The following is a 25,565-nucleotide window of genomic DNA, read 5'->3' on the forward strand; positions in this document are numbered from 1 at the left end:
GCCCCTTGCCAGCAAAAACACACCCCTTTTTGGGCACACTGTTCTTATTTAAAATATAGGTAGTAGGAACACTAAAATAAGGACTTCTATGGGTGAGGGGTGATGGTGCTGGGAAAGGGGTACAGGGTCATAGGCTGAACTAGTGGTGGTGCTAGGGGGCACCAGCCAAAATCTTGCCTAGGGTATCATATTGGTTAGGGCCGGCTCTGGGTGCGCCCATTTTCCTATACTTTCAATGGAAGTTTGGAGAGCCAAAAATCGGTACAGACCATAAAAAAAGGTAGTATACCTGCTAAAAAGGTACAGCTGGAGGGTATACATAAGTCCTTATTTTTGACTTTCCTAGATAACAGTGAGTTCCAGCATGGGGAGGCAGCATTTACTTTCACAGCATTTTGGCAGGACGGACTTAGGGATGTTGGTTGTATTACTGTACAGGTACACCACCGATTTTCCGGCAACCGATGATCCGGAACCTCTTTTAATACAGACAATTTTGCTTTGTCGGATTAAAGGGGGTTAGGGACTTCTTTTAATCAGGAACATTTTCTGCGCATGGGCGTAACACGCAATATGCACAAGTGTCAGTGGGTACAGCTTCCACGGACACTATAGGTGATACAGCAAGCATCGGTGGGGCTGTTATGTCATCCACTGTAGCATATATTTTACTATTTATTGCTTTAGAAATGTTCTGAAGGTGCAAAATTAGTAAAAAAAAACGTTTCCATCGTTAATCCGGCAAAATTGATTATCCGGCATGGCACTGGAACCGAGTATGCCGGAAAATTGGTGGTGTACCTGTACAATCTAAAAAACATTATCATTTGCACAAGCCAAACATATTTCCAGATACTTCAATGGTATCCATTGGCATATTTTCAGATGCAGTACTATGAAACAAAAAGCTGCACAGTCTCCATTTAAGCAAATATATTGCCTGCGGCCAGAGCCAGCCCTAGGCATAGGCAAACTAGGCAAATGCTTAGGGCATTCGGTATGCCTAGGGGCATAAGCAGCTTCTGTTGATTAAAATGATATGAGGCATGCCTATATTCTGTGTGTGACTGCGGCTGTATCCGCTTACGAAATGCTACGTTACAGTGTATTCCTGGAAATCACTGTAATGAAGCATTTCGTATGCAGATCCAGCCACAGTCGCACATAGAATATAGGCATGCTGCATATCATTTTCATCAGCAGAAGCTGCTTGTGCACTCTAGCCATAGTAAAGCAAATAAGATGCATTTTCATCAAAAAAGGCGCCCGACATTAGCAGAGCTGCCAGCTGACTCACACCAGGCATCTCCTGCTGCATGGCGTATTGAGGCAAGATGTTTGAGGACACATCTGTATTTAAGCAGAGGCAGAGGTCACAGTGTTAGTGGCCAAGTGAGTGTTTTGTGCGGTTGGGTTGGTTGTGCAATAGTGTTCGGCATATGTGATAGTGGCATTATGTGTGTCAATATGTGTATAAATGCATTAATAATGTGTGACATATGTGTAAAGGGCATTATGTGTATCATTACGTGTATAAGTGCACTAATAATGTCCGGCATTTGTGTAAGGGACATTATGTGTATAAGGGCATTAATAAAAGTTGGCATAATGTGTAAGGCACAATGGGGCAGATGTATTAAGCCTGGAACCGACATAAGGAATTGATAAATCAGTGATAGGTGCAAGGTGATAAATGCACCAGCCAATCAGCTCCTAACTGTTAATTTACATACTGGAGCTGATTTTGCTGGTGGGTTTATCACCTTGCACATACCACTGGTTTATCACTTCCTTATGCCTTCTCCAGGATAATACATCTGCCCCATTATGTTTATAAGGACATTAATAATGTGTGTCATATGTGTAAGGAGCATTCTGTTTATAAGGACATTAATAATGTGTGTCATATGTGTAAGGGGCATTATTGTGTGATATTATGTGTATAAAGGCATTACTAATGTGTGGCATTACTGTATGTGTATAAAGTGCTCTACTGTGTGGCGTAATGTATAGAAAAGGCATTACTGTGTGGTGTAATGTGAATAAAGAGCAATATGGTGTGGTGTAATGTGAATAAGGAGCAATTCAGTGTGATGTAATGTGCATAAGGGGCACTACTGTGAGGAGTAACGTTTATAAGGTAAAGTGGTACTACTGTGTGAATTATGGACACTATCGAATGATAAAATGTGAATAAAGTTGCACTTCTGTGTGGCGTAATTTGAATTCGGGGTACTATTGTGTGGCCATGCCCCTTCTCAGCAAGAACACACCCCTTTTTGGGCTGTGCGCCGAATGTGCACACTGTTCCTATTTAAATTATAGGGGGTAGGAGCACCAAAATAAGGACTGCTATAGGTGAGGGGTGATGGTGCTGGGAACAGGGTGCCGGGTTAGAGGCAGAACTAGCAGTGGGGGTATGGGGCACCAACCAAAATCTTGCCTAGGTCATCATATTGGTTAGGGCCGGCTCTGCCTGCAGCTGGAAGGCAACAAAGGAATGATCTGTAATAGTAGCTGCTAACCAGTTCTTGTAATATCCTCTCCATCTGCGCTTATGCAGTTGGGTTTGCTTTGTATGACACAAGTTTCAATGTGGCAGGAAACTGGGCTATGAAATATGGCTGTTAATGATACATGTGAACTTGCCCTTAGTTGCTGGTCTTTTATTCACTTAGTTGGTGACTCACCATGGCTAATGCCCAGGGCTCCATTATTGGAATAAAACAGCCCTGCAAACCCTTTCATGCCAATATTTAAAAGTCACTAAATTCTAAGCTAATGCACTTTTTATTGTTTCATTATACAAAAAAAAGGCAAAAGTATTGCTGCAACACCAAGGGGAGTTTATAAAACACCAAGGGTTAAGGTATTTTGGAACCTTAATTACACTCCGTAATCATGTAATAAGACCAACACCCTAGTCTTCTACATTTTTATATATACTTCAGTATTTTCCTTTGACCAGTAGTCAACACATTATATATAAACTCACCAACACCTCCACCAATTCCTGGTCCATCTATTCCTGTACCTCCTACAATGGGAGGAAAACCATTCCCACCAGGTCCAGGTCCAGGTCCAAACAGACTGGGATCAAATCCTTCTGGTATCCCTGGTCTTGGACCCCCAAATGGAACACCATCAATACACTGTCTTCTGTATTCATCTAGAGAAACATACAATTAGTTTTGGCATATTTAAATGAATAAAACCGCATGCGGAGACAGTTCTACTTCACGTGGATAAAGCTGTATTATGGAATAAAATTAAAACATTTTGGAAATGTTGGAATTGGTTTAAGAGCTTTATTACAAAGGAAATTCATTATAATAAAGCTGCCCACACAGATCTTACAGTACAACCAAATTGATTGTTCAAAATGCTATAAAAGCAACAAGGAAAGCATACTGTATGTCTCTATTTTAAAACATTCGTTTTAGATTTGTGTAGATTTTCAGCAGACATGTATAACCAAATTGAGCAAATCATGGACAGATCTAAAAACCTGAAACTGTTCACCTTATTTGCACACAACAGCAGATCAAGATAATCTCACAATTCAATTTTACCAGTAGTTCCGATTCTATCGACAGTTGCATTGTTTTATGTTTATTGGTATTCTCGAATTGGTCATTGACCTTTTGAAATTTATGGTCATCTGCAATGAACTTCATAGAACCACATAAGTAAGAAACAGAGTTGCTTTTTCTTAAATGCTTCACCAATTTTTTTCATTTAAATTGTTTCTCCTATTTATAAAGCAATAGACATTTGTGAAAATGTAGAGTTTGTTACAATTTCTTAATTTTTAACAAATCACTTTTGTGTTCTAAAAGGTGTCTTAAAAAATGTTTAGACTTTGCCTAAAAATTACTTTCCTGAAAGAAAGCCGTGAAGTCCATTATTTGGGAAAATTAGAGAGGATTTTGAGATTCAGATTGGTCTCCTGGAGTAAAAAATAATCCATTCTTAAAAAAATAATCCATCCAATCCATTCAATAATACATTCTTCAATAAAATCTTAAAGTTAGTGTAGTGGAATGCAGTTCTGCCAGATACCTGCCTACTAATACAGTTTACCCAAGATTGATATAATGATACTATATTATTTAATGTTGAGGGCTCAACCATCATCATTCTTCTACCTGGAAAATAAGCCGGCACTGCCTACACGGAGAGGCTTGTGGCGGATTGTTGCTTAGGAGAGACAAAACAAAATATGCCACGCTGTCAGCCACTTAGATTTAATTAAATCAGGGATTTTGTAATCCTCATCATACACTCTGAACTAGTTGAAATAAAGGAAGGTTGACACGGACCTCTTCATATGGTAGGAAACAATATTGTTCTTACGTCTTCCTTTTCCCTCAGCAATGGCAATTTGCCTTCTTTTTCACTAAAGCCAGCAGTCAACATTACACCAAAGGTTATACTAAAAACATATACAAAAGTGGGAAAGTGTGAAGAAGATGGCGCCATCTTCTTCACACTTTCCCACTTTTGTTTCTGATACCAGGACCTTTTTGGGATAGGTCCGCTAGTGAAGATAGAGGGCTGCCACCATTTAATGAAGCGCCCATAAGGACCTCAAAACAATCTCTATATACAAGATATATACAGTATTATGTGTGTTGTGTTGTCTCATTTTAATAGCATAAATTAAAGACAATGCGACTTATTTATCAACAAGTTTTATCATAGGCAATGTATTTTAAAAACTCATTGTGTTTGATAAATGGTGATCCAGCCAATCAACTCCTTTCTGTCATGTGTATAAAAAACAGTTGAGAGCTGATTGTGGAGCACCAATTATCATACACGAGTTTTAAAACTCATTGCGTATTAAGTTAATAAATCAACCCATAGTAGTAAAATATATAATGAAAAGATAAATCAATTTGAATGAATATATTCTTACTTACCAGAGCCTCTGACTGGACACAACTCGGGTATGGAGCCTAGAGCCCAGCAACGACCAGCTTCACAACAGCACTGCATTTTTGTAAATCTTCCTGTAAGCTCTTGTGCACAATGTCCATTTACAAGGCTGGAGAAGCATATACCAGATCTCTGATCTAAGCAAAAATGATAAATAGCACATATGTTCCAATGTGTTCTCATTTGGATTTCAAATAATCAAGACATGTTAGCAACTGTGTAGCAAATAACTGCACAGAATTATTCTCCACCTTCTGTAAACCTCCATGGGACAAGCTGAACTTGTTGCACACTGTTGCCACCTTCAAACAAAAATCAGTAAGATGCTGCTTTTCTGACAAGTGCAAGACAGAGTAACCAGTATAACTGGGCCTGTAGAGATGCAGCAATTGCAGAACCAGTACTGTAGCAAGCAATAGCGCATTGTGGGTGCATGTTACACAATCACTATTTACCACAATATGTTTTGTACAAATAGGTCCTTCGTAATATTTTGAACACTTCAAAATCTGTTTTGTTTTTTTATTATTTGTTTTAATTTTCTTTCATTGATCCACTGTATGAATCTGACAACAATCTGTATTTACCATAAGTGCTTCTACTATATCTGATTGAACCACATCACACTGTAATCTTTAACTCCCAAGTGTAAACTCACACATTACCAGCAGTTATTAATATCTATGTTATTGTCTTGTTCAGTTATGCAAATTTTGATTTGTATCATGGGTAGTAGGATTCCTTTGATCAGCTAACCAATCTGTTCACATGTAGTTTGTTTTCTAAATGAGCTATGTACTGTATGATGCAATTGCTATGATTTCCTTCCTGAAGCTGGGCATACACTATACAATTATCTGGCAGATAATCAGTGGTTGGAATGCAAACCTGGTAATGGATGAAGGCAACTGACAATCGACCATTTGCTACCGACCACTGGAAATTGGACAAAACCTTTAGTTTATACAATGTAGTTACATAACTTCTCTAGCATTTAACACCTCTACTGTTGAACTTTACCAAGCTTCCTCATACCTTTAGTTCTAATTAATTTTAAACAACTTTCTACCATTCTGCAACAACTTATTTACCCAATTTCTAAATGATCTTGTTCTGATCCGGAAGTTCCACAGCCTAGCAACAGTCCTAAATCAGGTTTCACTGCATCAAACACCATCTCAGCTGTGGTTAACTAAAGAATCCTGATGCATGCTAAAACTCTCCCACAAAGTATAACATTACAAAAGACTGATGCTTCCCAAGACTTAAACATACTGATACGTCTCAATCCTTCCTTAAACATACTATCCATCACTCCTAGTGAACCTCCATGGACAGTGTCAAAACATATACACTATCAACTCTACTCAGACTCTAACCTTAAATGCCTCTTTAATATACAGTATTTTAGTATATTCTGAATTCTCCCACACAACTCCTTGGACCAGCATCACTGCCCATGCGCTCGCTTTCTATATCTAGCTCATGCAAAAGGTCTGTGCATACATGGCTGCATAATCAGAGTGTTTTGTTCAAAGCATTTTGATAAGTACAGTTAAAAAATACAGCATAATTCAGTGTTAAACTGGAGTTTATATTAGCAACCTCCATACCAGGCAAAGAGGTGACTGATGTTTTCATCTTTTCATCTATACATCGCCTTAACAAGATCTGATCTGAGTTAACAAAGGCATATGTTTGTTTGTTTTTAAATATTAAAATACAGTATGTTTGTCTTTCAAAGTTTACTTGTTAAAGGTTATTAGTGCTCGCCTTGTTGTAGAAGGTTGTTAGGAGTTGACTGAAATCCCTGGTCACTTGTGTTGCTATCTTAATCAGTGCATCAATGGCTGCAATCCAGTGTCTACATATCCCAGGTATTGTTACGAGGTTAGTAAGATTAATATAGCATAATTAAGAGTTATAACTGGAGTTAAACAGGAAAACTCTGTACCTAATGTCACTGCCACAGGAAAACAAAATCCATTATTCACCTGTGAGTTATGTTACCCTCCACCTTAAATACGTTTTTCCTACACTGAATATACACACTACCTACTGAACTGTTAGCTGGGATAATATCTTTGCTGATTATGAACTGCTTGCAAACATTGTCCATTCTTTTGTTTTTCAGGATGTCCACTCTGTTAGTCATCTGTATCATCATGGTATTAATCTATTTTACCATGTGCCTCTACCTACACTACACTGTCTGATCCTTGTGCCACTCCATTCTGCTCCAACTTTCTCTTCTACCTCTTACCTTAACTCTCTTTGCTGCACCACTTTGCCCATCTTCCTTGACTTGCCTCAGCAATCCTCTCACTGTTCCAACCCAACCTCCTGCCACCTCAACTGTTTCGTCTCAACCTCTTCTGCTACCTGGACCACTAACTTCAATATCCCTTTAGCTCCCATTATTTCTCATCACACTCTCCCTGAAGAATATAGGTGCTAATTCAGACTGGATCGCTGCAGCGGCAGCGAGCTCAGTCTGAATCCTTTTGTGGAGTGCGCACGCGCAGCGGCCGCGCTGCGCGTGCGCACCCTGTGAGCCCAGTGAGATGCTAAAAGAATCTCTGGGCTGCGTTCGCCTCTGTCTGATTGACAGGCAGAGGCAGTCACGGGACGGGAGGGGGCATGCCAACAGCTTTGGACTGCCGTTGGCGTGGTCTGGACAACTGAGAAGTCTGGACCGTTGCGGGGGAGGGCCGCGGCGGCTGCATGACGTCACACACAGCCGCTGTAACCCGGGATGCGGCAAGCAGCAGCCTGCCAGCGAGCAGGAGCCGTGTTTGCAGGGAGCTACTCAGCGGGTGCAAAACCATTGCTGCTGTGTGATGCTTTTGCACACTTACGGGGGGGTAGGGCCAGACATATGGGGCGGACTAGCCCTGTGCTGGGCATCCTCCGCATGTCTGAGAAACTGATCGTAGATGTGCTAAAATTTTTTTGCTGACAATGCATCTTAAGGCCCATACACATTAGACGATGTCGCTCTGTGAGCGACATCGTCTAACGTTTCCCCCTCCCGGGCCGGCCGGTCGGCAGCCGCCTGTACGCACTGAGCGATATGACCGCTCATATCGCTCAGTGACGTCACGCCCCCGCCAGCCCTGCATGAAGGTCGTGGACGACAGTCCACATCCTTCATGCATGCCCTACCGACAGCGACGATCGTTGCCGACCCGCGGGGCCGTGCATCGATCGTCGCTGGCGGCATACACACTTAACGATATAATGAGCGACGCCGCTCAAGGAGGGGGAAAATGAGCGACGTCGCTCATTATATCGTTAAGTGTGTATGGACCTTTAGTCACTATCCGATGTGACCAGGGGTGGATTGGAAATTTACAGTGGCCCATGAAAAATTTCTGAAAGTGGCCTCATATAGGCAGGGCCAAACAAACTGTAGGTGTATCCGTGCAGAAAACTAAGTAGTGTTATGAAATCCTTAGTTCTAGCCACAACCCACTACTTATATTATCCAAGTGATTACAATGCAATAAAGAGAGCATCCGTGTCACTCTAATACAAGACAGACAGCATCCATATTGCAGCAATGCGAGACAAACAACACCCCAGTGATCACTATACAGTACACACAGTATCCATGTGACCGCTATGAAGGACACACAACATTCAAATTACTGCAATCCAAGACAGACAGCATCCTAGTAACTGCCATAAAGGACACACAGCATCACAGTGACTGCCATACTGCACATAAAGCATCCAAGTAACTGCCATAAAATACAAAAAGCATTTTAGTGACCACCTTAAAATACAGACTGCATACTAGTGTCCACCATACAGTATAGACAGAATCCAGAAACCACCTTATAGGACAGACAGCTCACTTTTTAGATGTTGTGCTGCTTCTGTTATATACAGGGTAAAATCTAATATTTAGGATAAACAAACTGGGAGAAACAATACAGTTGGTTATGCAGTTTGAGGAAGGTGGGAAATAAGAGGGTGGTTGGTCAAAATCTCTCTCAATGCATGAAAAAGTCTTTGCTATTTAAAGTCCAGGTACATGCCTGTGTGGTACTGGTCATCCTTATGGTTCTGCAGCATCCACCTTCCTGCAGTTTCAGCACTTTTAGTAGATGGTGCAGCCAATCAGCAGTGTCCAGAGCCCGCAGTCAGTGTTGATTGGCTGGAGAGATTCCAGGTGAGCTGGGAGTCATGCGAATGATCGTGGCACTCAGCAAATTAACTGCATAAGTAGCACGTGAGCCACTGCCCACTGCAGTAAGTCAGCGATCAGCACTAGGAGCAGTTTGAGCTTCCCGAATAGGTACTGGTGGGCTTACCGGGACTCTGCCGTTTACACTGCATCAGCAGCGGGCACAACGCCGCTCTCTGCTGTGGAGGATCAGCGGTCACAGAGATGTCCATGCTCCCTACTCAAAGTGTTGGCATGCAGGCAAGTGAGGTGGCTGGTCCGTGGGGAGGGGTCAGCTATTAGGAAGTTGGAGCCAGCTCTGATGAGCCCTGGAGCCAGCTCATCGGGGCAAGTAAAAAAACTTTTAATATATATATAAAAATACAAAATCTGCAGCCAGCAGAATCCTGAGCTGTCGGCCCAACACGGAAGATCTCACTGAAATCTATTGCCAGTCCGCCTCTGGATGCAACTAGGACAAACTAGGATTAATTTGATACATGACAGTTGTAAATCTGTTTGTCTGTTTGTCTTTATATGATGCACAACAAAACTTCTCAAAAAAATCAGCAACCGCTGCTGTATCATAGCACTTCCTATTCAGATTCAGAGACTAGGTTGTGAATAAAATGAATTCTCTGCAAAAACAAACACACAAAAGAGAACAGGAGCTAGCACGTAGGTCTCACGGGACCGGCACGCAGAAAGGTGCTGTCTGGCGTGACTGCAGCAATGATGTATGAGACACATTTGTATTTATTTAGAGAAATGCGCGGATCCCGTGTTTTGATATTGGTTTTAATTCATCAATGTGTTTTGGTTTAATTTTTGCCAGAACCACCCGCAAGTGTCTTGGTTCTGAATCTGTTTTTGGTTCATCTTAAAATGGATTAAGTTAGTTTTTTAAATCTGACTTCAGAACTGACAACAGACCCAAGCCGGGATGGTTGATTTTACAAACATTCTTTTTGTGTTCATGTAAAGGATACAAAGGGGTCTATTCACATAGAAATTGAAAAGTGAATTGTTACTTATCACTATACATTGCATCAGTTTGAAGCGATATACTTATAGCTTGGATAAGTAGCAATTCAGTATCCTTGGCTCCAACGGTGCTGTCTTCAGCTGTGGTCCACTCTGCGCAGAGTGAAGTCAGCTGGCTGGTCCCTCTGCACATGCGCCACCGGCTGACTCCCGGGAGGTTGCAGGGGTTGCTGGGGGGTCAAGGGTCAGACCTAGTGTCGGGTGCCAGCCAAAAAGCAGGGAAGCATGGAGCTTCCTGCTATTTCCACACCACAGTTCAGATTGTCCCACCCTGAGATGGCAAATCTGAACTTCATAAAGAAGGAGAAAGCTGAGCTCTTCTGTTCCTTCATTAATCGCATTTACCATACTAAAGTTTGGGGATGCAATTTAGTCACGGAGCGGGGGTGCCGCTGGAGAAGTCAGGATCTTCTGTGAATATCCCAAAGCAGAGAAAAGCCCTGTTTTCTGCCTCTCTTCAAGCCCAATGTCTGCTCTAATGGTGTATTGGCGTCTATTGGAGTGTTAAGTTGTATTTCACCTGCGATTTGCTGTTGATTTTGCCTCCAAGTTGGAAAATCTACAGGAAACTGCAGAAAACAAATTGATCTTTAGTAAATGTACCTTTTTGTTTCTCCTCCCACTATACCACATATCTAGCTGGTGTAATCCCCTCACAAATCAGTTGATTGCTGTCTCCTACGCTCATAGTGGCGGCGCTACAATTTGTGAAAGAAAAAAAAATCTATAGAAAAGAGCTTCAGAATAAAAACACAGAACAATACTTTGAAAGCAGGAAATAGCAAAGTCCCTGTAAACCACTGTAGAGGTCAAGGAAGAAGTTTGCTAATTTAAAACCACTGTGTATATTGCATGTAGTATACAAAACTACTCATGGAAATAATCCATACAGTATAAATCCCCATAGGAGGTTTCAGACTTGTAAAAAAACAAAAACAAAAACCCCCCAATATAAGCATGACATTGTTCTTCTGTAGTTGTTAATGGATCTTCCAAGGATTATATTAAATGCACTTAATGCGTTTTGTCGCCCTCAGCAACTTCATCCTCAGTAGCTACAGTCATGGCTGTGATAATACATATTGTAATAAAAAGGTCCCTAAATACACATAAAAGAATATCTACAGGATATACTGTAGTGACGTATCTCGCCGGCTGCTGCTTACAAAACCGCTTTGGTTTTGTTACATTTTCTAAAAGTGAAACACCGTCTAAAAATAACTAAAATTGTTGTAAAATTATTTTAGATGGCTTTAAATATGAATATGCACAGCACTATGGGGTTTGTGAACTGCCTGGTGAATATGAGTAACAGATCCAAACATGGTCAAGGAGCCAAGGTTACAATCATTGCATGCTTACATATATTCTGTATCAACTGTGGTAAAGAAAAGTTTTTGACAGCATTTCTTAAATCAGCTTGATATATATCCCTGTGTCAGCACATGCTATGCTATCCTGGCTTCAGCAATCTCCATCTGTCAGCACGAGGACACTTGCAACAATGGTTGATGTTAATCTACAGCATCTGAACCTTTGCATGTTACAAAATCCTTCTGGTGAACTTCCAAACCAAACCCATTAGATGAGACAGCTTTCGACAAAGTGGTGTGTAACAGCAGTCCCCAGCCAAATAAATACAACCACAGCTGAAAACTAATGTGTCTCGATCCCTTTAACTTAATTGGTCATAAAAAAAAATATCAAGGTTTGTTCACAGTGCTCTGTTAAGTTGTTTATACTTCTTTAATGCATTTGTATATTGGATACATCATGGAGACTACGGATTGTCTTGTCCAATTACCCCAAGTGACCTGAGTAGTGATGAAATGCAGAGAAATAATGTAAGGTTTATCTCAGGACAAAATAAGATACGTATACGTAAACTGTTTACCGTATATATATATTTAATATATTGCTATGTCTGGATTTCCCCATTAAACTCATAATCAGCTGCTTGCTTATGAGGTAAATTGTTTGGGTTTATCAATATTTTATGTAGTAGGATCTTTAACCTCTGCATAACAGACACCTGATGAATAAAAAGTAAGTTCTCCTATTTTGTGTGTAATGCTCACATCCAGACAAGACCCGTTCTCTGCCCAGTACTATTACTGAATTTGTATTACTGACTTTACACCCAACACTATTGTAGCATATTTGCTCCTGTAAGATCTAGGGGGTTATTTATCAAAGCTCGGAGAGAGATAAAATTGTGAGATAAAGTATCAGCCATTTAGCTCTTGCCTTACATTTTACAGGCTGTGTTTGAAAAATGATAGGAGCTGATATTTTCTCTCTCCAAGCTTTGATAAATACAAACCCCCCCCCCCCCCTCCCTCAACACACACACATTTTATTATGTTGCTCAGGTAGGTTTTATTTGCAGATATGGGATAGCAGTTGGTGGTTTAAGGGTTATATATGGTTTACATACATGAAATCACAGATTTTCTCAGAAGGCATTAAGTGAGCAAATGTGAACAACCATTATTGTCCTGCTGGTTTGCAATGAGATTAAAACCTTTGCATGAATAATGTTTATTGTATATCTATGGTAGTAAAGGGACCTGGCATACGCTCGCGGTCTTCTCCCCAATAACCCCATCCTTATCTGTCTCATCTCACCCTGGAGCTTCGCCCCGTCCCCGTATTTACGCCAGTTCCCAGTGGTCTGATGGTTCGCCTCCTCTCCAGCTGTCCCATCCTGTCCCCCTAACTCCATCCCGTCTGCCACCAGCTCCGCTGCACTACCACTCTTACCCACTTTTGTGGTGGTCTTTCTCTCTGGTAGTGGGAGCCACTGCATGAGCGTGGCTCCCACTATGCAAGCATGTTGGAAACAGGACAGACCTTAGAGAATTATTATGACATCAGTGGTGACCTTCTGTACTTTGCCAAAAGTAGCCGGCCTTTTCCAATTTACTCATCAGTTGCAGCATGCTATCCTATCACCATGTTAAAACGATGGTTCTTAGCATGAGTAATGTGAGATCACTACAACAGGCCCAATGAGCACAATGCATACGTAATAGTTTTATACTGTATCGATATTAATGTTGTCAGAATGTATGGAAACGGTTAATTCAAGAATAAATTGAATTACCGTCTTTAATATTGACTTATTTAATCAGATCTATTGTATGGTGTTTTATATCACAATATACCAGGCCTTATAATATCCCATTAACCCAGTTTATAAAAAAAAAAATCCCTGGGATGAGGTTGAGTGTTATCTCTCTTTAAATATATTATACAGCATATTGTTCCATGCAATTATTACTTTATTTTAGCATCTGAAAGTAAGGACAATAAGATATTCTTCTTACCAATGCAGTGCAAGCCATCAACAGATGTGAGATATCCACGTGGACAGATGCAATAATAGCTACCAATTGTGTTGGAACATTCTCCTCCATTACAAATACCAGGAATATTGCTACATTCGTCAATGTCTGTTGGTTTAAATAAAGCATATGGAAAACATGGGATTACAATTGAGCTCATGTTTGAGATATTCAACAAAACAAAGTATTTCTATAGTTAGAATAAATATAAAAGAAGCATATCATAACACATTAGGGTGTCAGTAACCCAGCATACACACACATTATTAATCCTTTCACTTTTAGGAGAGGTTCACCCAAAGATCAATTTCATTGTTTATCTGCACAGACTCTACACATAATAACTGCAGACTTTTTACTTTAACGCACACACACATTTAGTCTGCAACAGGGTAACATTCAGCTGTAAGTAATTGCCTATAATCACAATGGGACCTTTGCTACGAAAATATGATTTTTATTTTTCTCCTAGTGTACTGCTCATGTGAACTTTAATTAAGTATTGTATACAGTTTAGAACTCATGAACGGGAGGAAGATGGGTTAGCTTTTATTTCAACTGTCAAAATGTAACATTTTTAAATTTTAAGCAGATTGGTTTATTTATAAATGTGCATTGTTTGTATGATGGAGCAAGGACTGTGCAGAGTCATCCCGTGTACAAATGTGGCCAAGTATTATTTAAATCCACATCAAGATTTATACATACTGTAAGTGAACAGGTACAGTATATACTTAAGTGAAAGAAACATCTTTGTAGTAAGTTGATATACCTGTCCTCATGGTGAGATTAACAATAGTGGCTTACTGCAGTAGCATTAACCAGTGAGAGCATTCACTGGTTTTCAGATATATAAAATGTACAGAGCAGAACAAATAAGGAGGTTACCCATGTTCACCTCAGGGCCCCAGAATCACACTCTAGACACTAGAGACTGCAGAGTCCTCAGGAGACCACATCCATATAAGCAGCACAAATAACAGAGAATGGCAAGCTGCTTATAATTTTGCCCATGACATTTACATTTTTAAGAATTCTCTTGTTCTTGATCCTACAGCTTCAACAGCAGCTGGCCAGAGTACAGATAAGACCAGTGGAAATTTTCTGTCAGAAAATCTGTCATAGTGAGGCAGTGATGTGCTGCTTCCCTGTGAGCAGTGTCTCTTTGAGAGATGTTACTGTTTAATCTTGTGGAGTGATACAGCTCTTTGTGATTTGGTTCAAATTATGGTTGGAAGTACTTTAGGTCTGAGGTGCGCTGCCTCAATATACCACACCATTTTATATATATATATATATATATATATATATATATGAAAAACACAAATTCCCAAGTGCGCTAAGGTGAAACGTAATTACAGAATTCTTCCAGCGTTATTTTCGTAGGAATGTAGACTGGAGGATGTTTCAATCTGGGGACCTGTAACAGACACCCCTCACCAAATAGTCACCCAAACAAGAGGCCAACAGCCAATTAGTAAACAGTTATTTTAATAATGTACATTTGAACACACAAATTTTTATACACATGTAGTTTTACAAGAAATAAGTTTAAATTTGTATCAATAAAATACAACCAAAAAATATATACAACCAACACGTTTGTTAGATGGACTCTAGATACTCCCTCACCTTTTGCAAGGTGCGAGCTCAAAAAGGGAGTATCTTCACAAACTAGGTTGCAATTTTCTGACTGAAAAAACCAACGCGTTTCGTCTTTTCGACTTCATCAGGGGTAACAAATATAGAAAAAAGGCTGATTTGCCCTCGATGAGTTTATATATGAAGGATCTTAACCTAAAATGTGGTATCCAACTCTTATAATCAAGACTATTTCTGATTCAGATGTTGACCCATGTAAAATATAACTCAAGGAGTATGTGGCTGGTTTGACAATCACAAAGATATAAATGATGCAACTTCCTCAGTAAGTCTCACAGAGTAGATCCTGGGAGAGATTTGGCTGTGGGTGGAAGTCACAGAATGTCATTCATCCGCCCCGCTGACAAGGGTGGGGGGGGGGGCAGTTTTAGACCTTGAATACTACTGGGAAGAGATCCAATTACAGTTGAATGATCCAGAAGTTTAGAAAGAGTTAGGGTCAGATCCCACGGGCACATTTAAAAGAGAACTTGATGCTATTTTAAAGGAAGCGGCTGCCAGTGGACTTATTACTGAGACCGTCTGCCTGGCTTTTATTACAAATTCTCCTAAGACTCCAGTCTTATACCCCATCCCGAAGTTACATAAGGATTCCATTCGCCTGCCTGGACGACCCATCATCAGCGCAAGAGAAACAAATACAAAGTCGAGGACTGCGCTTCTTGCTTTACTTGATATAGTAAGCTGCTTATGGAGGAGTAAGAGGATTCCACGTTCCTCTCAATCTATACAAATACACAAAGCAAGGGTTACCTCCCAGCGCTAGTTCAATCAAGTATGATGTTGACTCACACCACTCAAAATTTCTTAGAGTTCTATTAGTAATAATAAAAATTACAAACAAATAAAAGTTTTTTCAATCTTTCTAATTTTATTTATTTAAGCAAAAAGAGAAATAGTGATCATCTATTCAATGAACATTTTTAAAAAATAACTAAAATATCGATAGTGATTCCTAATACCGGTATACTAAGACATGGACATAACATACATACATATAACATATATGGGCTAGTGATACGCCTATTTGCGATTTACTCACTTTCTTATCCGTGAAATTTTTCAATCTAAATCCAATACACCTTGGATATATCACTCCAGTGTTTAGTTAAATTGCTGGAATAGCATAATTACATTCTAGAGTCTCCTTCTTGCCTTTTTTCTTCCTCTTAAATAATGCTAAAAGTCAGTTTTTCAATAGGACATATCTCAAGGGGAGCAACAACATGTAAATTTCTCCTCTGTTATTTCCCAAAGTTTTGTATCCAATCAAGACTTACTGTGTTCTCTTGTAGCAGGAAAGCATAAACAACAGGTGTCTGCCGGCAGACGTTTGCTGGTGCCTCTGTGATCTACTAGTTTCACCTGTCTAAGCAGGCTTCATCAGGATACCAGAGCACACCTCTTACCCCGTTATTTATGCTCCTCCAGTTGCCTATAGTCATGGTAACCTTGGCATCACGTCCTCCTATTGGCGTGCCTTAATTGCCAGGGACGTGATCACATAATTTCCTCCCCTTTTAGGTTTGTCTTTCTCCGTGATGTGTTTATATGGTTGTCTTAGTAACGGCCGCGTCACTTCCGCCCTTTCTATGGGTCTTCTCTCCGTCACTTCCGCCAGTTCGTCTTTCTTCCGTCCGGGCTTCTCCTCCTCATAGTATATTACGGTTGCCTAGACTCCGGCCGCATCACTTCCGCCCTTCCTATAAAGCTTTACAGCGGTTCTCATTCATCGTTGCTTCCGCCCACTTCTCGGACAAGCCGTGTAGTTTCTATATAGATGTTGATTTTCTCTCAGATTTTCTTTGTCCCCCACAGGTTCTCTTAGTAGGTCACGTCCATAAAAATGGTCATATACACATTTTGCCCATCATGGTGAAAAGTTCTGTTTTATATTCGCGGCTTTTTCAATGTAGATATATATTCAATGTATATATGTATATGGGTGGTCATAGTCACCTATATATTACACCCATTATTGAATTTATATAGAATAACATAAAACATACATAAAACAAAGTGAATAAAATTAAACATAAAAATATATATTTAAAAACGTACTTCCTAAAACTTAGAACATATATTTAAATTTGTTTTTAAAAATAAATACTAATCTAATTCTCTATTTGTATATAGATGTTCTATTAACTACATTTTTTTCTCTTGAACTATAAATTCTCCACTTCAATGGATATAATTGGTATTTGCAGGGAAATGTATTGTTCGTATTTATTTGTTTATCCTTCTTTTAAGAAAGGATGAAGGTCCCAATCTATATTGAGACCCTTTGGTATTAGAGTCCCAAGTTCGAAAATCATTCGTGCTTCTTCCTTCAGTATTTCAGTATCCCAGTCTCCTCCTCTCCATGCTTTTTGTATTAATTTAATCCCAATAAAGTTTAGAAATGTGGGATCACTATTATGGATTTTCGTGAAGTGTTCCGGAATGCTGTGGTTATCTTTTTTTGTCCTTATATTGTTTAAATGTTCATTAATTCTGGTATGGAGACATCGGTAGGTCTTGCCTACATACTGAAGGCCGCAGGGACATGTCAGCAAATAGATGACTCCTTTTGAATTACATGTAATCTTATCCTTAATCTTATATTCCTTGCCTGTATTGTTTGATTTATAGCTCAGGGTGGGTTTCGTTGTAGCTGTCTTCGTTTTTCTACAGACAATGCAATTATTGCATCTATAGAAACCCGGCTCCAGATCTTTTAGCCAGGTTGTCTGTCCCTTGTTATCCATTTTCTGATAGCTTCGTACTATGTTGTTCTTGATCGTGGCTGCTCTTCTATATATAATTTTGGGTTTCTGAGGTAAGATATCCTTCAGATCTTCATCTCTAGTCAGGATATGCCAATGTTTGTATATACTTTGTTCTAAAAATGTGCGTTGGCTGGAATAGTCGGTCAGGAAAAGTACATCCTTTCTCTCGTGTTTGTTTTTTTCTTTGTATTTGAGCAGATCTCTTCTATCTATTTTGTCTACCTCTTCTTTATTTTTCTCCAGAGTATTTCTATTATAGTTTCTCTCTTCAAATTGTTCTATTAGGCCTATTGTTTGTGTTTCATAGTCTTCTTTTTTTGAACAATTTCGTCTAACTCTTTTCATCTGGCCTTTGGGAATATTCGACAACCATTTCGGGTGGTGATTACTCCGAGAGTCTAAATAACTATTACAATCCACTTCCTTATTGAAGGTCTTAGTCTCAATTTTATTGTTCTCAATAAAAATGGTTAGGTCCAGGAAGTTTATACTGGTGTCACTAACTTCCTTTGTAAACTCCAGATTGAACGTATTATTGTTAATCCTTATGATGAACTGCTCCAAGTCTTCTCTTGTTCCATTCCATACAATGATTACATCGTCGATATATCTCGCCCATAATGTAAGATTTGAAAGGTGTTCATTGTTCGTCCATATAAATTCATTCTCCCACTGAGCAAGGAACAAATTTGCATATGAAGGGGCAAAATTTGTACCCATAGCTGTTCCTTGGGTCTGTATAAAGAATTTTCCATCGTACCAGAAAAAATTATGGTTCAATATAAACTCAATACCTTCTAAAATGAAGTCTATTTGAGCTTTCTTCATCTTTGATTCACTGATCATAATTTTTCGAACGTTCTCCACTCCCTGTTGATGTTGGATTGAGGTATACAGTGACTTCACATCACAAGTTGCCAACAAATATCCTTTTTTCCATGTGATGCCACTCAATATATTAAGGATTTGTGTAGTATCCTTAATATAACTACGTTGTGTAGTGACCATTTTCTTGAGGAAAGTATCAGTATAGCATGAAAGATGTGCCGTTAAGGATTGCATCCCCGCCACTATGGGTCTTCCTGGGGGAGAGTTTGCATCCTTATGGATTTTTGGCAGATAATAGAACACTGCTATTTTCGGATGTTCTGGATATAGGAATTTATACTCATCTTTAGTCAGAATCCCCTTTTCCAATGCTTTTCTGAGGATTTTTTCCAAATCCTTCTTAAATCTCTCCATGGGGTTATTTTGTAATTGTTGATATGTTGTGGTATCTCCCAAGAGTCTGGTACACTCTGCGTCATATTTCACTCTATCCATTATCACGATACCCCCCCCCTTATCCGCTTGTTTTATCACAATCTCTTTGTTCTGTTTTAGTTTTTCCAATGCCTCTTTCTCTTTCCTAGTCAAGTTATATTTCCCTTTATATCCCATATTTTCAGGAATACTTTTTATATCTTCTTCTACCATTTTTTGAAATGTATTGAGAAAATGTCCTTTTAAATATGTAGGGTAGAATGTTGATTTTTCTTTCAAATCTGTATGTTCAAATGGGTCATAACTTTCTTTCTTCTCTATATTAAGCCCGGACGGAAGAAAGACGAACTGGCGGAAGTGACGGAGAGAAGACCCATAGAAAGGGCGGAAGTGACGCGGCCGTTACTAAGACAACCATATAAACACATCACGGAGAAAGACAAACCTAAAAGGGGAGGAAATTATGTGATCACGTCCCTGGCAATTAAGGCACGCCAATAGGAGGACGTGATGCCAAGGTTACCATGACTATAGGCAACTGGAGGAGCATAAATAACGGGGTAAGAGGTGTGCTCTGGTATCCTGATGAAGCCTGCTTAGACAGGTGAAACTAGTAGATCACAGAGGCACCAGCAAACGTCTGCCGGCAGACACCTGTTGTTTATGCTTTCCTGCTACAAGAGAACACAGTAAGTCTTGATTGGATACAAAACTTTGGGAAATAACAGAGGAGAAATTTACATGTTGTTGCTCCCCTTGAGATATGTCCTATTGAAAAACTGACTTTTAGCATTATTTAAGAGGAAGAAAAAACGCAAGAAGGAGACTCTAGAATGTAATTATGCTATTCCAGCAATTTAACTAAACACTGGAGTGATATATCCAAGGTGTATTGGATTTAGATTGAAAAATTTCACGGATAAGAAAGTGAGTAAATCGCAAATAGGCGTATCACTAGCCCATATATGTTATATGTATGTATGTTATGTCCATGTCTTAGTATACCGGTATTAGGAATCACTATCGATATTTTAGTTATTTTTTAAAAATGTTCATTGAATAGATGATCACTATTTCTCTTTTTGCTTAAATAAATAAAATTAGAAAGATTGAAAAAACTTTTATTTGTTTGTAATTTTTATTATTACTAATAGAACTCTAAGAAATTTTGAGTGGTGTGAGTCAACATCATACTTGATTGAACTAGCGCTGGGAGGTAACCCTTGCTTTGTGTATCAGCGCAAGAGAGTCCATCTATTATATAATATCACAATACTTGGACAGCTTCCTCCAGGAATTGATCCAGGATCAACCGACGTTCCTTAAAGACTCCTCCACCTTCCTTAGAAAGTTGTCTTCTTTTCCTGTATTACCTGAGGGGTGCCACCTGTGTACAGTGGACGTGGGGTCACTATACACCAACATCCATCATGAAAGGGGTGTTGAGGCTGTTCGTATATTCCTTACTGGTAACTTGGCATATCATGGTCCCGATATCAATATTTTCTGTGAATTATTACATCTGTCTTTAACAAGGAATTATTTCCTTTTTGATCGACGGTGGTATATCCAACTAAGAGGCTGTGCCATGGGATCCTGCGTGGGACCATCCCTATTCATGTTCGATATTGACAAAGATCTCTTTTTATTAAATCCTATGATGCAATCCAACATCATGTACCTCACTAGGTACATAGATGACCTATTTATCATCTGGTCTGGAACCAGTCAAGAGTTCAAAATAGCTATGGACCATGTTAACACCCTGGATGACAATATACATTTTACTTATATTATCAGTGATAAACAGGTACACTACCTGGATGTGGAAGTCTCTCTTCAGGATGGAAAGTTAGCCACTGATATCTTTAAAAACCCCACAGACTGAAGTACTATTTTGAGGGCTGATGGCCAACACCCCAGTTTTGTTTCACAAAGCCTTCCACATCACAATTCCTCCATACTGTTCACACTTGTGATATGCTAGGCAAGGCGGAACGTCGAATTGATCTAATGATCCAACAATTTGTCACCCGTGGGTACAACATCATCCGTCTGTTAGATATCAAACAACAGGTGTTGACCATTCCACGCAAGGACACTCTTTGTCTTAAACCTGATTGTAACAAACAGGATAAAAGGGTTCCCTTTGTCTAGAAATTCCATCCCATTAGTCAGAAGATTATGCAGAATGGTAAGAAATTGTGGCCCATTATCACGGCGGATCCGGATCTGAAATCTTTCAAGGACTGCAAATTAATTCCCAGTTATAAATACAACCGCAATCTTCGGGATATCCTCGTCAAGAATGACATCTCTAACATGGACATAACTACGCCCAGAACATTCCTGGATCGGCAGCGTGGCTGCTACAAGTGCTTGGGCTGCACTACATGGCGTTCCATGGAATACGGTCCGACTTTTACTCATCCGCATTCTGGTGTAAAAATCAAAATCAAGCATGTTTTGTCCTGTCAGAGCTCGTTTGTCATTTATTATATCAAGTGCCCCTGTGGTTTATTCTACGTGGGGAAAACCATCCGGCAATTTAGGGAAAGGATGGCATTGCACCGTCAAGCCATCCGCTCTGCCCTTGAGGGTACTTCTCAGGAACAACCGGTTGCCCGACAATTCCGAGAAGCCAAACATACTTTAGCCAGTTTGCGACACAAGGTCATTGACCATGTCCCCGCGAATATACGTGGTGGTAATTGCTACAAAGGGAAGGTCATTGTATTTTTGAGCTCCGTACGCTTAACCCGTATGGGCTCAATGAATCCAACAATCTGGGTTGTTTCCTCTGATTTAGTATGGTTCAGTTGATTTTTGGTACTATTCCCCTCAACATTAATGTATGCTTTTTGTTAATAATTTCTTGTTCATTTAGGCTATATATACATGCATTAAGTTACATTATACTGGCTTTACAAATACTTTTATTACAATTGTCAATTTTGTGTACTGAGGCTATATGTACATATATACAGGTTACGTATGTTTTGTGACTATTCTTATTAGCTTATATAGCATCTAACAAACTGCTCCATGCTGTCATATATTTGTTGACAATTTGACACTGTTTTTGATTAGTTTTAGCACATTGTTGTCACTGGTGTTTACATTATTTGTATAATCCACAGTGCTGTGCGGGCCTCCGGCGGGTTACCATGGAAACAGTGCTGGATAGCGCACGACGCCCCCTGGTGACGTCATCAGCCCCCATCCAGGAAGTGCACACAGCGTGGGTGATGGTCTGTGTTAGGCTCTATTTAAGGTAAGAACATTTTTAATCTATGTTACTCTGTCCTGACGAAATTTAGCTATTAAATGAAACGTTGACACAACATGCTGCGCGGGTCAGCTCCTCCTTGAATCAGCTTGCTGCTTGTTATAAAGTCCTAGGAGTGCCGTATTCTTCAACTTCTGCTACAATCTTCATACTCGGCACCTGGGCACTGTATTTGTTTTGGAAACTATTTGGAGTGCCAGTCCTTCTATATATATATATATATATATATATTGTAACGACCGACCAGAAACTTTCTACGCTACAGAAGAAACGACCCATGGTATGTCACACCAAAGGCAAAACCATTAGAGACTTTGTAGTACATGCCGATATTACAAATTTTAAAACCCCTCCACCCAACACATTTTTGTCTAAAACCCCCGGGTGCTATAAATGCCTGGGGTGTGAGACATGTAAATACATGACCACGGGAGGAATGTTTACATCCAATGCCACGGGCCGAACCTCCTCTATACGGCATGTTCTCACGTGCACCACCACGCATATAGTGTATTTAATAACCTGCCCATGCAAATTACAGTATGTGGGCAAGACAGTACGTACAGCTAGGGAACGCTTTGCAATGCACAGGTCTGCAGTTAAGGTAGCACTCAGTCAAAAGAAGTCCGAACAACCTGTAGCAAGACACTATGCAGAAAGTGGTCATTCGCTAAATGAATTGAATTTCCAAATCATCGATCACATCCCGAAAAATATCCGAGGCGGTGACAGAGCTGGTTCCTTACTGAAATTAGAAGCGCAATGGCAATTCAACCTTAATACCACCAGACCGACGGGCCTCAATGATAGGATACAATGGAGTGTCTTCTGAAGAACTTTTTGATTAACAGACATTTATTTTACACTTGGTCCAGTGATGTAAGGAGGTTGTTGTGCCATCTACAACATAGGATATACCTATGATTGATGGTTGTAAAGGTCTACCACCTGGAACTTTGAGCACACAATCACTATAGGATGTATAATGTATAATATATATTGGACCCGTTCAACATTCAACAATTAATCATATATACCCAGTGGACATACTTATTCATGTATGACACATAGAATTGATACATTCTCCTTACATAATCACTACATTCCCTTCTTCGCTTCTCCCTCTATGTCTTCCTCTCAGTTACAGTGGCCGTCACTAGCTTAAACAGCACAACTTCCCTCGAGCATACATATTTGCGTATTACATAGCTCACTTAACCAGTACGTTCCAGCAGTGTTCAGCAGATTGTTATATGTTACCCCACATTCACTTCCTTTTCCAGCTATGCACATCATACAGCACTGATCAGTGATCCCGCTCAGGACGCGATCACACGGAGGTTCCTGGTTGCCATGGCCACGATGAGAATGCGCTGACATTTCCGTTTACTGGAGGCTACCATGACAACGCCGGGGAGTCGCGCCGGGCAGTGCGATCACATGACCACAGCTTCTACACACACGTCACATCAGCTGGACGGAAATCACTGACTTTCCCTGCATTCAGCTGTCCTTCCCACCGACGGGTCTCCCACACATATAAAGGTATGTTTTACTGTTTTATAGTCACTTCTTGTTTGCTCACCTTGACAAAGGGGTGGTTTATGCCCCGAAACGTTGGACTGCAAACTGCAATTATGATTCATTAAAAGCACTTTTCTGCAATTTTGCACCAGTCTCCGAGTGCCGCTGTATGGGACAGAGTTGTTTTTAGTAATGGATTTCCAGAGGGCACCGGAGCATACTATTACCAATTAGGTGAGTGCCGATCCGCTTGTAGCAGCTATATATATATATATATATATATATATATATAGTCACAGGTCCCCTGGTCGACGTTTCAATGATTAACTCATTTTTGTCAGGAAATCATTGAAACGTTGACCAGGAGACCTGCCTTACTGTCATTTTTTTCTGAGTGCCACAGAAGTGTAACTGTATGTAACACTGCCGCTGTTGCACTCACCAGACTTGCTTGTAGAGAGATATACTTTAATAATAGCACACATACCCCAGCGTGAAGGTTGGCATTTCGTTCCTGGCATGGACCTTTTTTGAGACCAAGTTACACAGCCATCTGGATCACAATCAACGTGAATTACCCCTGTGGTACTACAAATATCCAAGAGTGGCCACTCCCAGTATTTAATCAACCAGTCATATTCCCTGATTGCCTATCAGCTACATCAACAAACAATGGTAACACTGGGAACACAAGAGTAACGTAGGAATACAAAGTAGTGACATTTCTTATCATACACTAAAAAATAACATACCCATCAGAGAAGAAAATAGATTAAATGTCGTCACCGTATTTGTCCCCTCCACTACTTCCAGGAGGTAGAACGCATGCAGCCAGAAGTCAGTGCCGTCTGGAACGCACACAGGAAGTACGTCAGCACAGGCCGTCTCCATGCCGCCGCATACACCCACCACGGAGTGTGGCCGCAAGGCACTGCGCTCATGACGTTCACAGCACAGCATGTCACCCAATTAGCAAATAGCATAGTTGCCATAGCGACATGACATCAGTTGTTAGCATATGGTGACGGCGTTGTATACATTAAAGTGGTCTTTATTAAACAAATCCTTGGATACGTAAGATTACTGCTCACATAACAGGCCACATAATGGCATTGATAGTTCCCTTGGAGACCCTTCAGGGTATGTGCAATGCCACAGGGGTGAACAATATAGCTATCTATTAGGCAAAAAGTAGAACCTGTATATACACATAAGTCTATATATAAGCACAGGAATCAAACAAACAAAATATTTAAAGCTACATAAGTGTCTATTAACACCTCAAAATACAAATATGAAAATGCATAAAAATATATATACATATATAAATTGTGGTCATCAGGTAGGTAACATGGACGAACCCATGAACACCAGCCCACATGTTCTAGAGGTCCAAAAAAATCTAAAAATCTAAAAATATATAATAAAATATCTAGACTAATTACAATAAGCCTCACGTTTGAGGAGCAAGTCCCTCTGTCACCTCTCCTAAATGGTGGGGGGACCCAGTCAATCATCAAACATTTTAAGGTCGACAATTGATGTTTCATTTG

At 40.0% G+C, this 25,565-nt stretch overlaps 1 protein-coding gene across 1 annotated transcript in view; it reads right to left on the bottom strand.

Moving 5' to 3' along the window:
- The window catches only part of FBN2 (fibrillin 2), a 384,738-nt gene that overhangs the window by 194,989 nt on the left and 164,184 nt on the right, over positions 1-25,565 (bottom strand). Inside the window, exons 8-10 of the mRNA XM_063964252.1 lie at positions 13,486-13,611; positions 4,926-5,078; positions 2,996-3,169 (exon numbers count right to left, since the gene is read on the bottom strand). Of these exons, the coding sequence (XP_063820322.1) occupies positions 2,996-3,169; positions 4,926-5,078; positions 13,486-13,611 (453 nt within the window). The remainder of the gene's footprint in view (positions 1-2,995; positions 3,170-4,925; positions 5,079-13,485; positions 13,612-25,565) is intronic.

This window comes from Pseudophryne corroboree, chromosome 1, assembly GCF_028390025.1.
Source record: "Pseudophryne corroboree isolate aPseCor3 chromosome 1, aPseCor3.hap2, whole genome shotgun sequence".
NCBI lineage: Eukaryota > Metazoa > Chordata > Amphibia > Anura > Myobatrachidae > Pseudophryne > Pseudophryne corroboree.